General features: G+C 38.9%; 1 protein-coding gene across 9 annotated transcripts in view; it reads left to right on the top strand.

Moving 5' to 3' along the window:
- STXBP5 (syntaxin binding protein 5) overlaps positions 1-15,947 on the top strand; it is a 223,863-nt gene that overhangs the window by 40,134 nt on the left and 167,782 nt on the right. For all 9 annotated transcript variants that reach the window (XR_011388463.1, XR_011388464.1, XM_008263622.4 and 6 more), the window contains exons 3-4: positions 2,121-2,202; positions 7,771-7,871. Coding sequence is in view for 7 of the 9 variants with exons in the window: in XM_008263622.4 (XP_008261844.1) it covers positions 2,121-2,202; positions 7,771-7,871 (183 nt within the window). In the remaining 2 variants the exon portion in view is untranslated. The remainder of the gene's footprint in view (positions 1-2,120; positions 2,203-7,770; positions 7,872-15,947) is intronic.

Genomic DNA, 15,947 nt, shown 5'->3' with positions numbered 1-15,947 from the left:
AATGTCTGAAGATTAGCAAAGTTATCTATGTTTTGTGATAAAATTATATGTAAGTAAAGTTTAATTTTTATGATTCTCCATGGTAGCTCACACTTTAAAATTAACCTTAGTTGTTGATACTCATATGGCAAGATGAAATAAATTTTATTTACTTTATTCATGTAACATGGGAATTGTAATTTATGCCAGAAAGAATAATTTAGCTGAAAAGATTAGAATTACACTTAATTTTAGGATAACATAAAATAGAAGAAAAAAAATCCATGCAAATAAATGTCACCTATTTTTCTAGAAACCAAAGAAAATAATACATTGAAAATGAGAACTTATGCACAATTATTGTTCATTGAGAAAACCCAAAGGGGCACAGCAGTTTAAGATGCTGCTTCCCATACTGCAATGCAGGTGTTCAGTCTGTGTCAGCTGTGCTTCCAATTGTAGATTCTTGCTAATGCACACCCTGAGAGGCAATAAATGGGTGATGGCTCAAGTGCTTGGGTCCTTGCCACCTTTGTGAAAAACAGATTGAGTCCCAGGACCCTGGTTTGGCCTGGCCCAGCCCTCACTATTGCAGATATTGGGGAGTGAACCAGCAAATAGACTGTTTGTCTCCCTCTCTCCTTGTCTTTCAACCACAATGAAAATAAATAAATAAATAAGCTCTTAAAAAAAAAAAAGAATCCCATGGCATGTCTTAAAATACAGAAATTATTTGTATGTCTGAAAATGAGTTTGTATACAGATAACTATAATTTTGTTAAATCCCATCAAATTTTACTTTTTTCACTTTTATAAATATTTACTAATTAGTGAAAATTAGAATATCAGCATGTTAAAATGGCTACACTATTTCAGGTTTATGAAAGTAAAATGCATATAATGGTGCCTGGAACATAGTGAATTCTAAGTATATGGGTATTTGGTTCTGTTTTCTTCTTCACTCATTCTACCTTACTAAGAGTATAGACTCTGGAGCCAGACTATTCATTCAGATCCTATCTTTGTTATTTCCTAGTTATCTGACTAGGGGCAAATTATTTAATTTTTCAGTACTTACCTTGCGTATACGTTTAAATGGAGGCCAAGAACTGCTTGAGATGCCTGCATCCCATATTGGAATTCTTGGTTTTAGTCCTGACTCCACTTTTGATCCAACTTCCTGTTAGTGCACACTCTGGGAGGCAGCAAGTGATGGCTCATTGGAGAATTATGTGGAGTTCTGGGCCCTTGGCTTCAGTCTTCTCCAGTCACGGCTGTTCGGGGTATTTTAGGAGTGAACAGGTAGATGGAAGATCTTTCTATCTGTGTGTGTGTGTGTGTGTGTGCACACGTGTCTGCTTTTCAAATAAAAATGAAAAAAAAAAAAAAAGGTTTAAAGACTGGAAAAAGTAACCTGATTTGTTTTTAAAACTGGGGACAATAACACATTCTTCATGGGTTATGGAGCAGTATCTTAATATAGATAACATGTTTATAATAATATTTGATATAGGAAATATGTAAGTTTTTGCTATTATGCTTATCATCTTCATGTTGATTCATATCCATGCTCATTGTAAAAGGCCAATATATTTATTAGAGATGCAATATCATGCTGTGCTTAGAAGTATAGTTATGTAGTTCTTCATTATATTTTTATCCCAATTAAAAACAGCACTACAGGAATGAAAATCGTAGTAAAAAGGTTATTGTTTCTAAAAACAATATTCTGAAATGGCATTGGTCTTCTTTTCAGATATTTGCTGACCTGGGCCAAATTGTATGTTCTATATTCCTTTTCTCCTCTTACTATTACGCTAACAGGAAAAGTACAGTTTGGGTCAGAATAAAGTATATTAGCTTTATATTATGTTGTTTCTATATATTTGATTTTTTAAAAATTTTTTCCCTGAGGAACAGTTTTCTTATTTCTTTTAGACTTTAATATCTGAGGCTTCTGATTATCAGTAGAAACTGATTAGAGTGATATGTAATAAACCTAACTCTTAATTTCAATCTCTGTGAACTGTATTGAATATTAGGTCACTGGAATATTATTAGCCTATTAAATAACCAACTAACCAATTTCTTAAGGAAAAACTCCACACATATTATAAACTCCTTAATGGAATTAATGACAGTTTTGGTCGTCCAGGAGTAGAATGCTATTGCCAGCATGACAGTGGGGCTGCAGTAATCCAACTCCAGTTCCTGATTAATGAGGTTAGTGAATTGTTTTCTTTCTTTTACTTATGTCTGAATTCTTGCATTCATTTATGTTTAAATATTTGAACAGAAAGTAAATTCTTACAGACTAGAGTAAATGCATTTTAAGGCGCCATCATTGACAGTTACATAAATAATGTAAGATGTTTTCTCAAAATAATGTTGCAGATAGAATGATGTAATTATTTTTGGAACAAGATGCCGCATTTCATTTTTATTTCAGAGATGTTGAAAGTTATATAATATGTAAAAAATCCATATTAAACATTTTTTAAGATTGAGTTTATCATAAATAATAGAATGTAGTTCTTTAATGAGTTGCATTGAAATACATCCAGGAAACCAACATAATTAGAAAGTGGTTACTGCCCGAAGTTTGTGGAAGTAGTTGGTGATACCTTGCTTTTTGATAAGAGTATGCAGTAAGGAAAGAACTAGAGAAAATATCATTTTGTCAGCCCAGGAAACACTGCACTTGCAGAATTTAAAAAAGTATGTTCGGGGCCAGTGCTGTGGCGCAGCAGGTTAACACCCTGGTGAGGCGCCAGCATCCCATGTGGGTGCCGGTTCTGATCCCAGCTGCTCCACTTCTGATCCAGCTCTCTGCTATGGCATGGGAAAGAAGTGGAAAATGGCCCAGGTCCTTATACCCACTGGGGCTAGCGCTCAGGCACTGATTGCCATTGAGGAGAATGGCTCAGCTGAGCGGAATTATTTCCCTTCTGAATAAAAAAAATGAGAGAGAGATAAGATTTACCATGCCAAACCTGGGTGTGTCACCTTTGGCATACCTTTAACCTTGAAGAACTGAACAGAGCTCTCTGGCCACACCTACCACAAGCCTCTAGAGGTTCACCAAAAGCAGACAGTCCACTTAATCTAAAGTCATAGTGTAATGAGAAAAGCCACCACAGCGGGGGGGGGGGGGGGGGGAGCCAAAGAAGATATACACAATGCAGAGCAACGCAGACACCGAGGAAACAAGAACAAGGAAGACATCATGATGCTCCCAAATGAACATCACACTCCAATACAAGATTATGAAGATGATGAGATAGAAGAAATGCAAGATACAGATTACAAAAAATTTATAACATTAAGAAGTTATCAAAAACAAATGCATGAACTACAGAAATCCATACTGGACAGGACAGAAAATCTCTCTCATGAAAATGAAATCTTAAGGAGGAATCAAAATGAGGTGAAGAGTTTAGTAGAAAATGTACTTGAGATATTGAACAGAAACCAAAATGAAAAGAATTCAATAGAACAAATAAACACATTTGAGAGCCTTAAAAACAGACTCAGTGAGGTAGAAAAGAGAGTATCAGACTTAGAAGACAGAGCACAGGAAAACATACAGTCAAACCAAAGAAAAGAGGAGGAAAGTAGAAATAAAAATTTTGTTGGGAATATACAGGATGATATAAAATAAAAACAAAAACAAAATTCGGGTTCTAGGAGTTCCTGAAGGCATGGAGAGACAGAAGATTAGAAGGCCTTTTTAGTGAGATTCTAGCAAAAAGCTTCCCAGGTTTGGAGAAGGAAAGAGACATCCAAGTACAGGAAGCACATAGAACCCCCAATAAACATGACCAAAAGAGATCCTCACCAGGACACATTGTAATCAAACTCACCACAGTGAAACATTAAGAAAAGATTCTAAAATGTGTAAGAGAGAAACGTCAGATTACTCTCAGAGGCTCTCCAGTTAGACTCAGAGCAGACTTCTCATCAGGCTAGGAGGGAATGGCAAGATATAGCCCAAGTGCTAGGAGAAAAAACTGCCAGCCCAGAATATTATATCCTGCAAAGCTCTCATTTGTGAATGAAGATGAAATAAAGACCTTTCATAGCAAACAGAATCTACAAAGAGATCAAGAAACTCGACAACAACCAACCAGACAACCCACTTAAGAGATGGACCAAGGACCTCAATACACATTTCTCAAAAGAGGAAATCCAAATGGCCAACAGACACATGAAAAAATGTTCAGGATCACTAGCAATCAAGGAAATGCAACTCAAAATCACACTGAGGTTTCACCTCACCCTGGTTAGAATGGCTTACATACAGAAATCTGCCAACAACACATGAGGCGAGGATGTGGGGAAAAAGGGACACTAACCTAATGTTGGTGGGAAAGCAAACTGGTAAAGCCACTATGGAAGTCAGTTTGGAGATTCCTCAGAAACCTGAATATAACCCTAGCATACAACCCAGCCATCCCTCTCCTTGGAATTTACCCAAAGGAATTTAAATTGGCAAACAAAAAAGCAGTCTGCACCCTAATGTTTATTGCAGCTCAATTCACATTAGCTAAGACCTAGAATCAACCTAAATGCCCACCAATGGAAGACTGGATAAAGAAATTATGGGAGCTGTACTCTATAGAATACTATGCAGCAGTAAAAAAAAAAAATGAGATCTGGTCATTTGCAACATAATGAAGGAATCTGGAAAACATCATGCTGAGTGACATAAGCCAGTCCCAAAGGGACAAATATCATATGTTCTCCCTAATCGGTGACAACTAACTGAGCACCTAAAAGGAAACCCGTTGAAGTGAAATGGACACTATGAGAAACAATGACTTGATCAGCCGTTGTCCTGACTGTCGAGGAACAACTTACTATTATTCCTTTTAGTGGTTTTTTTTGTTGTTGTTCTATTTAATACCATTGGTGAACACTTTAACACACAATTATTCTTAGATGCTTAAATTTGACTGAAGAGTGATCCCTGTTAAATATAAGAGTGGGAACAAGAGATGGAAGAGATGTACAGTTTGGGACATGCTCATTCGGACTTACCCCTAATGGTAGAGTTAGAAACGTGCCAGGGGATTCCAATTCAATCCCATCAAGGTGCCATGTACCAGTGCTGTCTCACTAGTCAAAGTGATTGGTTTCAGTTCACAATTGATCATAATGATAGGATTAAGTGTCAAAGGGATCACATAAACAAGACTAGTGTCTGCTAATACTAACTGATGGAATTCTAAAGAGGAGAACAATCCTCCAACATGGGAAGCGGGATACACAGCAGACTCATAGAATGGCAGATGTCCTAAACAGCACTCTGGCTTCAGAATCAGCCCTTAAGGCATTCGGATCTGGCCATAAAGTGGGTGAGGGTATTTCAGGCATAGAAAGCCAAGACACTGTGGCAAAACAAACAAACAAACAAACAAAAAAAAACCAACAACTAAATGAAAGATCTCTGTGAGTGAGATCTCAGTGGAAAGAACAGGCCATCAAAGAAGGAGATACCGTTCTCTGAAAGGAGGAGAGAACTTACACTTTGATTATGGCCTTGTCTCAGTAAGATTGGGTGCAGAATCTCAGTCCCAAGCACTTGGGCCATCCTCCACTGCCCTCCCTGTCCACAGCAGAGAGCTGGACTGGAAGAGGAGCTGCTGGGACTAGAACCTGGCACTGATATGGGATGCTGGTGCTGCAGGCAGAGGATTAACCAAGTCAACCATAGGGCTGGCCCTGAGATTCTTAATCTTATTCATACATCACAATCACTTGTGGAGAATTTTTTTTTTTTTAACATTTATTTATTTATTTGAAAATGTTGTGTTATAGAGAGGCAGAGGCAGAGAAAGAGAGAGGTCTTCCATCTGCTGGTTCACTCTCCAAATGGCCACAATGGCTGGAGCTTTCCCATCCGAAGCCAGGGGCCAGGAGCATCTTCTGGATCTCTTACGTGGTTGCAGGTGCCCAAGGACTTGGGCCATCTTCTACTGCTTTCCCAGGCCATAACAGAGAGCCACATCAGAAGTGGAGCAGCCAGGACTCAAACCAGTGCCCATATGGGATGCCGGCACTGCAGGCAGCGGCTTTAACCCACTGTGCCATAGCACTGGCCCCTGAGAGGTGTTTTTATTTTATTTTAATGTATTTTATTTTTTTGACAGGTAGAGTTATAGACAGTGAGAGAGACAGAGAAAGGTCTGCCTTCTGTTGGTTCACTCCCTAAATGGCTGCTACGGCCGGCGCTGCGCCCATGCGAAGCCAGGAGCTAGGTGCCTCTTCCCAGTCTCCCACATGGTTGCAGGGGCTTAAGCACTTGGGCCATCCTCCACTGCTCTCCCAGGCAGAGAGCTGGACTGGAAGAGGAGCAACCAGGACTAGAACCCAGTGCCCATATGGGATGCCGGCACCACAGGCAAAGAATTAACCACGTGAGCCACAGTGCCTGCCCTCCTGAGAGTTTTTAAAGTATATCTGTATGGGTCCTTGCTCTCAAAATCCTGATTTGTTGTATTTGGAGTAACAATGAGCCACCTGAATGATTCTAAAATACTGCTAAGCCTTTTCTTACCTATAAATAATTATTTTTTTAAAGATTATTTTATTTTATTTGAAAGGCAGAGTTACAGAAAGAGGTAGAGACAGAGAGAGAGGTCTTCCATCCTCTGGTTCACTCCCCAGATGGCCGCAATGGCTGGAGTTGTGCTGATCCAAAGCCAGGAGCCAGGAGCTTCTTCCAAGTCTCCCACGTGGGTGCAGGTCCTTGGGCCATCTTCTACTGCTTTCCCAGGCCATAGCAGAGAGCTGGATTGGAAGAAGAGCAGCCGGGACTAGAACCAGTGCCCTTGTGGGATGCTGGCACTTCCTGCCAGGGCTTTAACTTGCTGCACCACAGTGTTGGCCTCAATAATGATATTTTTTAATAGCATGTGATGTTTTCAGTTTCTAACCTAGTCACATTTTCAACCACATAAACATTGGAGTTTATGTGCCAAGTGCTATATATATTTTTCATATCATTTTTAGTAGAATAATGATCTGAATATAGTACATTCCTTTTTAAAAAAAACTTTGCTTTTTTTTAAAGATTTATTTATTTTATTTGAAAGAGTTACAGAGAAGGAAGGAGAGGTAGAGAGGGAAAGAGGTCTTTCTTTCATCCATTGGTTCACTCCCCAGTTGGCCGCAACAGCCAGAGTTGTGCCGATCTGTGGTCAGGAGCCAGGAGTTTATTCCAGGTCTCCCATGCAGGTGCAGGGACCCAAGGGCTTGGGCCATCTTCTACTGCTTTCCCAGGCTGTAGCAGAGAGCTGGATCGGAAGTATAGTGAACAGGTGCCCATATGGGATGCTGGCATTGCAGGCGGTGGCATAACCTGCTATACCCCAGTGCCAGTCTCGTATACTACTTTCTTAAGAATTTGGTTTACTTCAATTGAAGTGTGAAGGTTACTTTACATATTATTATCTGTTAGTCAAGGATGTATAATAGTACCCAAATAACATAAAAGTCTGACTTAATTTTATTTTAAATAGCTGGATCTTAAACATTACATCCCACTAGATCTTAGTATAGTTTCGATTTACAAGATACTAAATTATACTTTAAATTATTGACTAAGTTAAAACGTATATTAATTTTTATATGTACTCTTTTACATTTGCTTTTTAGACTTTGAGAGGAGCAAGTGCTTCTTAGAATTTTATAGAAAGTTTTGAAGTTTGGAAGAAAAGTTTTTGGCGGCTATTTAATAGCTTCATAGCTTGTCAGATATATATGTATAAAGTATACTTTATTTTTAAGGGAGCTCTTGTGAGTGCCTTGGCTGATGACACCTTACATTTGTGGAATTTGCGTCAAAAGAGGCCTGCTATACTACATTCCCTTAAATTTTGCAGAGAAAGGTAAGGACTCTCTGTATCCATTGTATACAACATATTTGCCACTCTGTTCTGTCTTCTTTGAATTTTATTCTTTGTGTGTGTGTGTGTGTGTGTGTCTTTGTGTGTCTGTGTGTATGTATGTATGTGTGTGTGTGTTAGAAAGAGAGAGAGGTGGACTTTATGCATAATTAAAAAGTAATTTGAAAACTTCGTAGGAGATATAGTAAAAGCAAGATTTGTTCCTTTCTAAACCCATCTTTCCCTCCAGAGGCAGCCACCAAAACATTGTTTTCTTCTAAAAATATAGTTTATGTAAGCAAAAAATTTCTATGTTACTCATTCCCACCTTTTTTTGATTAAAGGGATGCCACTTAATTTTCCTAAAACTTGTTTTCATTTAACAACACTTGATAGGTTATCTCATATCAGTATATTTAAATCATCCTTAATCATTTTAATAACTATATAGCATTTCATTGTGTGGATGTGCCATAATATATTCAGTCAGCTTCTTCAATGGACATTTATATGATTTCCAGTCTTGTTGATTTTGCTTTCTTGTGACATTTTACCTATGTCTTTTTCCATATAATTGAGGGGTCTTCAAAACATTCATGAACAATTCAAATTCTGAAAAATCTATGCTTGAGTTTCAAAAATGTTTTCATCAAATTGAGCTTATATTTTAATTCCATTTTCCATGAACTTTTTGAATTACTCTCATACGTTTGTGTCTGCAAGATGAATTTGGAGAACAGTTGGGTCAAATAAATCTCTTCTATTATAGCTTACAAATTTTTGTCTTTGATTAGAAATGCCTTTTTCACCCCGATTTTTTTTTAAAGATTTATTTATTTGAAAGGCAGAGTTACGGAGAGGGAGAGACAGAAAGATTTTATATCTGCTGGTTCACTCTCTAAATGACTGCAAATAGCCAAGACTAAGCCAGGCTGAAGCCAGGAACTCCATTCATGTCTTCCATGTGGGCACAGGAGCCCAAGGATTTGGGCCATCCACTGCTTCTTTCCCAGACATGTTAGCAGGGAGCTGGGTTGGATGTGAAGCCGCTGGGACTTGAACTGGTATCCATATGGGATGCCAGTGTCACATGGGGCCGTTGAACCCACTGTGCCACAATACCGGCCCCTAATCCTGTTTTGTGTTTCAGCAGGAAGCTGTAGTCAGGGAAGTGAGGTAGTATACCCAGTTACTTTGATTTGGAACATGAAGGTACTCTAATGTGGGACATGGGTATCTTAAATGGCATCTTAACCACTAGGTTAAATGCCTGTCCAATACTATGTCTTATTGTGGCTTCCCAGTTTGTTTCTTTTTATCACTAAATTCCCATTGTATACCTATACTGTGGTTGGTTTGTCTATTCATTTGTTGAATAAAGCTGCCAAAAATATTTCATGTGCAACATTCTGTTGAAGTACATCTTTAACATAATTGGATACATGGGAGTGCGAGTGCTTTATCTTACAGTAAGACCATGTTTTGGTTTCTAAGAAGCTGACAAACTGTCTCCTTAACACTATTCTAGTGTGCCTTCCCATCAGTGAGAGATCCTGTTGTTCTACATCCTTACTAACATTTGGTGTTGTCAGTTTGTTGGATGTTAGCCATTTTGATAGATGCTTATTGTTATCTTTTTTATAAATTTATAGTTCCATAATGCAAATGAGGGCAATGTTGGCTGTCTTCTCCTGTGCTTATCTGTCCTAGAGATATTTACTTTAAAGAGTTTTACAGATCTTTTGTACCCTTTTTTATATTTCAAAAATTTGTTTGTGCTCACTTTTAAATTGCCTGTTTTATTGATAGGCTGTAAGAATTCTTTATATCAGTTACGTATTTTGCAAATTTTTCCTAATCTGTGATTTTTCATTCTCTTAACAGTGTCATTTGGAGAGCAGAGTTTTTAATTTTAATAAGTTACCCATCTGAACTTTGCTTTCATGGATAATGCTATGATGTTATCTAACATATCCATGGAGTGGGTGTTTGACATGGTGGTTAACAAGCCACTTGGGATACCCACATCCCATATTCAAATGCTTAGCTTCTAGTCTCTGCTGTGTTTCCAGTTCTAGCTTCCTGCTGAAGCACAACTTTGGAGGCAACAGTGATGGTTCAAGTAAATTAGATCCCTATCACCTATGTGGGAGACTGAGATTGAGTTCTAGGCTCCTGTCTTCAGCCTGGCCCAGTCCTGGCTGTTGCAGTCATTTGGGGAGGGAACAAACACTTGGGAGAGCTCATTCTTTCTTCCTCTCTCTTTCTCTCTCTGCTTTTCTAATAACTAATAAATAGATTTTTAAAAATTGAAAAAAATGCTGGTGCCACGGCTCACTAGGCTAATCCTCCACCTGTGGCGCCGGCACTCTGGTTTCTAGTCCTGGTTGTGGCTCCCCTTCGGTCCCAGTTACTCCTCTTCCAGTCTAGCTCTCTGCTGTGGCCTGGGAAGGCAGTGGAGGATGGCCCAAGTGCTTGGCCCTGCACCTGCATGGGAGACCAGGAGGAAGTGCCTGGCTCCTGGCTTCGGATCGGTGCAGCACACTGGCCGTAGCGGCCATTGGGGGTGAACCAACAGAAGGAAGACCTTTCTGACTGTCTCTCTCACTAACTCTGCCTGTCAAAAAAAAAAAATTGAAAAAGAATTCGACAGTAAACTCAGAGTCACCACGTAGATTTTCTACTGTATTGTGTTGTACAAGTTTTATAGTTTGGCACTTTATGTTTAGACCTATGATCTATGCTGATTTAATTTTTATGGAAAATCTAGTTTCTGTATCTAGATTCATGGTTTTTGTTGTTGTTTAAGAATTCTAGTTGGGCCAGCACAGCTTGTGGAAAAAAAGATCTGTTCTCCATTGAATGACGTTTGATCCTTTGTCAAAGATCAGTTCATTGTATTTGTGGTGTGTTTCTGGATTCTCTTTTGCTCCATTGGTCTTATTTGTCTGTTTTTGTTTTAATACATACTTTGCTGATTACTGTAACTTTATTGTAAATCTTGAATTTAGGTAGTATTGATCCTCCAGGTTTGGTCTTCATGGTTCAGCTTTGTGTTGGCTATTCAGAGTCTCTTGCCTTTTCAAATAAACTTTGAAATCAGTTTGTTGATCCACAAAATAGCATGCTAGGATTTTGATTGGCCTTTTGAAAGGAAGCTATCTAGTTCATTGATTTAACACATACCTTTTTTTGTTGTTTCTTAACATTTTAATATCTCTGAATTTAAGATATTTCTTCTAGTGAATGGTGTCATAATTAGAAATGTTTTCTGATTTTATTAATACTGAATAAGGATTATGAGATGTCCTAAAATCAAAAGTATATTAGATTTGGGGAAATAGGGTATTTGGTGATTTTGAAATTATATAAAAGTCAGTTTGTTATTATTTTGAAAACTTGGTAATGACTTTCTTTTTATAAATTTGACATTAGTTTCCTTCAGCACTTTGAAGTTATTACTCCAGTCTTTTCTGCCTTCTATGGTTTCCCTGAGAAATTGATAGTTACTTAAATTTTTAATCCCCTCTTTGAAGTATATTCTATTTGTCTTGGGTTTTCAGCATTTTCACTGTGATGCACCTTGCCATTAATTTTTTTTCATATTCATCTTACTTGAGATTTGCTGAGCTCGCTGGCGCCGCGGCTCACCAGGCTAATCCTCCGCCTGCAGCTTCGGTACTCCGGGTTCTAGTCTCAGTTGGGGCACCCTTTCTGTCCCGGTTGCCCCTCTTCCAGTCCAGCTCTCTGCTGTGGCCTGGGAAGGCAGTGGAGGATGGCCCAAGTGCTTGGGCCCTGCACCCACATGGGAGACCAGGAGGAAGCACCTGACTCCTGGCTTTGGATCGGCACAGCTTGCCAGCTATAGCGGCCATTTGTGGGGTGAACCAAAGAAAGGAAGACCTTTCTCTCTGTCTCTCTCTCACTAACTCTGCCTGTAAAAAAAAAAAAAACAAAAAAAAAAACAAAGAGATTTGCTGAGCTTCTTGAATCTGTTGGTTTATGTTTTCCATAAAGTTTCAGAAATTTTCAGCTGATAGTTATTCAGATGTTGTCCTCCATTCATGCCTCTTTCTGGAATATGTCTTACCCTGGTGTTAAACCTTTTTCTATTTTCCTATTGGAAAATTCTATTTGTTCCTTTTTCTGCTTCTTTATTTTTTAACCTTTTTGAATTTTGTGTTTTTCAGTGGCAGAATTTCTATTTCATTTCTTTATGCTTCTGTTTTCCTGCCAACATTTCCTGTTTTGTCATTAGCAAGTTTTGTCACTAACAAGTTTTCTGTAAATTATTAGCCATAGTTATAATAGCATGTAGATCATCTCTAGTTCAGTCTTAGTTGATTGTCTCTGCTCTTATAATTAGGTCACATTCCCCTATTCTGTGTCTACTAATGTTGGATTATATCCTGGACATCATGAATTGTCTTTGTTGTATTCTTTTGAAGAGTATCGATTTTTATTTTCTTCTGTGCCTGTATGTGTTTTTAAAACTGAATTTAGGTTACTTGGTTTTAACTCCAACTGTGAGCTTTGATGTTTGAGAAACAGTTCAGATCTCAGTATTTTTTCATTACTGGGCCATCTGAGATTCTGCCCTCCGTGTGCATGTTTTAGACATAGATGTGAGTGGGGTTTGTACACAGGATTTGGAGCTCCCTTTTTAGTTCTTTCCTTTCTGCTGTTCCTCTCATTTTCCAATGGTTACTGTTGCTCCAATCTCTGATCTCTGGATCAGTGGGTTTTCTCATGGAGATTTTGCTGCCACTGTGTACAAACTGGGACCTATCTTTATACTAGAATCCCTGAAAATATTCTCAGTGCCAATTCCTTTTTCTAAGAGATACTCCCCTCTAGAATTTGCTAATATTTCATTGTTCTTCAATGTCTTCAAGTAGTTGTTTCTGGTATTTTGCCAGTTTATAGTTATTATCTGAGAGTAGATTGGTCTGACAGGAGCTTTCTTGTAATGGGTCTTAAAGTAAATGTATGTTACTATATATATGGTAATAACTGTATATGTATATATAGGTTTTAGAGAGTATGAATAATGCTCTAAAATTGGGCTTTACATTAAAAGACATTTTATAGTAATTTCCCTACTGTTTATTTAACATTTTGTATTTTTCATGTATATCATTTTGGTAGATCCCTTTAGTAGGTAGGAAGAACAAACATTATTCCTGTTTGAAGCTGAGAATCTGAAGAAAAACATTAAATGATTTTTCTAAGCAGATCAGTGGCATCAGAATGAAGTCTGGAATCTTGATCTTCTGGTTTGTAGCTGAGATCCCTATCCACTGTGTTACCCTGTCTTGTAAATGTGACTATAATGTCTTTAGCTTTTTTTTTTTTCTTTTTTTGGCAAAATATTTTTCTTTAAAAATATATTTCCACAGATCAGCCAACCTATTAAGGTGAGCCATGATTATATGTAAGCATTCAAAGTAGTTGTCATAGTTTCTTCTTGGATCCCATTTTGATCTCCTATAACCAAGAATGATCTGATCGAAGATGTCATTTGTACCAAAGAAACCCTGGTGTAGACAGTGTCTAAAAGCAGTAGAATTTGTGTTTTCAAACCAACTCTGTGGGCAGACAACACCCTGCACATTTACAGGTTAGTCTATGAGTCTGAGTTTCTGCCCTCCATGGCCCTTCATACTAGGCGGCTAAAGAAGCTTCTGGGAATATAGCAGTGCAGATTCTTCAGCCAACACTAGGGCACATCTGCAGTGTAGGAAAGGCACAGAGATCAGACCTGGCAGGGGATCAGTAGTGGTTTGTTCTGGGATGCATTCTGTCTGAGGAGATAAATAGTCTGAATGGCATTAGTTGAACCATGGTTTCTACTTCTACAAGGGTTGAAGAAGTGAAGGAGGGAGGAATAGAATTGGGAAGAAAGAGGAAGCCAAAAGTCAAGGTTCAGTTATTTTCCACCTGCTGTGAATCAGGCCAGCCTCCCAATTTCTTGGGCAGAACTCCTCTGTTTGCCAATGGGATCTCTGGGGATCTCTACATCAGTCTCAAATGCTACATAGTATGTGGAAATAGAATACACATTGTGAATCTAGTATACATCCTGTTGTGGTCAGCATCATACCACCTCCTAGAAATGGAAGTGAAAGTCTAGCAAAGTGTTTGTTAAACTAGTGGTTTCTCCCACCCTCCTGCCAAGTACATTTGACAGTAGCTGGAGACATTTTTCACTGTCACAAATGGAGGTGGAGGAAAAGCAGTGCTATTGGCATCTAGTGGGGAAAGGTCAGGGATTCTGCAATTCACAGGATAGTCCTTACAACAAAGAATTACCTTGACCAGGACACTAAACTGTGAACACAAAACTGTAGCAGGAGTTCCTAAGCCTAGAATAATTCCTCTGGATGAAATCTTCTAGGCTTACTACAAATTTCTATGACATCTGTTGAACTTAAAATACAATGGAATGGGACTTTGTGCCTTGGGTCAGGGAGTGGGGAAGGGACCTTGATATATCCTCTGAAGACTGAAGAGTTCCTGAAGTGGCTGAAGGGATAGAGGTGGCATTTTTAAAGAGCCTAGTTTTCCTTTGTATGTGGCTGCAGGTGAGGAAGGGGAGGTGGAATTGGGTCTCCATCAGGTCTAGAACCTGCACGTAGCTTTAATACTTATTCTGCCCTTCAGCCTGAGCTCTGTGGCATTCAAAACTTTTAGTAATATCTTGGTGGAAGCCTTCCAGTGGAGCTTCTTGATGGGAGGCCAGAATCCTGTGCTTCTCTGCCTTCCTTAGATCTTTCATTTATAGGAATCCATTCTTATACAACTACCTTGTATTTTATACTGGTCAGGCTAGTGTGGGCCATGCTGTGATAATAGATACTCTCAAAATTTCAATGACTTAATACAGTAGCAGTTTATTTTTGCTTATACTCTGTGTCCTTTGGGGGCTTAATGGGAACATTTTTTCTTTTTTTTTTTTCTTGCTGTCTTTGCTCCAGAGTCCCAGCTGAGAAACAGTCAGTCATTAAAATATTGCCAGTTACTGTTGTAGAGAGATAAACAGAATGTGAAGATGCTTGTATTGGCTCTTTTTTTTTTTCACAGCCAAAAAAAATAATTTATTTACAGTGATGGGTGACCAACTGCCAGTGTGCACAAAGACCGAACATGAACACATGGCAGAGGGCCCAGACCCTAACAGGCTGGGCCTTTTTATATCTTAGGTAGGCTAGGGGTCCCCAGGGAAGGCGGGGGTTGCACAGAGTGAGACAGGTGAGTTCCTTCTGACAGGTTCTTCAAGTTTGGCTTTGCTGGCTTCCAAACCTGGGGAAGAATGCAGGAGATGGGATGGGAAACAATACAGAGAGTGAGATTGAATAGGGAGACAGGGATAAATGGTAAATTCTGATTTTATCTGTTTTCCAGCAGTGAGCTAGAATGGCTGAGGCTTATGTCTTTGTTCGATTAGTACTGACTCTGAGCATAGAAAAAGAGACAGGGCTCCTGGTTTCTTTCTGGCTACTTCCTGCTGATACAGGGCCCTGGACTCTGGGCAGGTATCTGTCGTTTGGATCAGATTGATTGAAGAAGGAGAGCAGTCTTGTGTTGTTCCTGCGAGATGGCTTGAGATATAGCATTCATTTGTTCCTGGAAGAACTTTTGTAATAAATGAATTATACATAGTAGAAATAGGAGCACTATGATTATGAGGATAAAAAGAGGTATTAGAGACATTGCCCATGGCGGAAAAGCAAGAGTAAAGTTCCTGTTCAGTTAGTGGGAAGGCACATGTATTCTTAGTTACTTCAGAGAAAGAATGCTCCCATTTTGTTTAGTGTGTACCTGTTGACAAGTTGCTTTGGGATGTAGTTAGTTTGGCCAGCTTCTAGTCCTGGGCTTCTTCATTTCAAAGTGCCATCCAAACCAGGAGGGAGTTTTCCCATTGAGAGGCAGACAGAAGCTGACAGGAGGGGCTTGATAATAATCACTGGGCCTTAAGGCCTGTTCAGGTATATGTGAGGTCCAGACCTGTCTGTCTCTTCACATGGGATAATGAAAGGGGCATTATAAGGGAAGTGTGAACCTCCTTGGGGAAAGCAC

The sequence above is a fragment of the Oryctolagus cuniculus genome, chromosome 5 (assembly GCF_964237555.1).
Source record: "Oryctolagus cuniculus chromosome 5, mOryCun1.1, whole genome shotgun sequence".
NCBI classification, from domain to species: Eukaryota; Metazoa; Chordata; class Mammalia; order Lagomorpha; family Leporidae; genus Oryctolagus; species Oryctolagus cuniculus.
The sequence above is the reverse complement of the archived record's forward strand: the minus strand, read 5'-3'. Positions and strand labels throughout refer to the sequence as shown.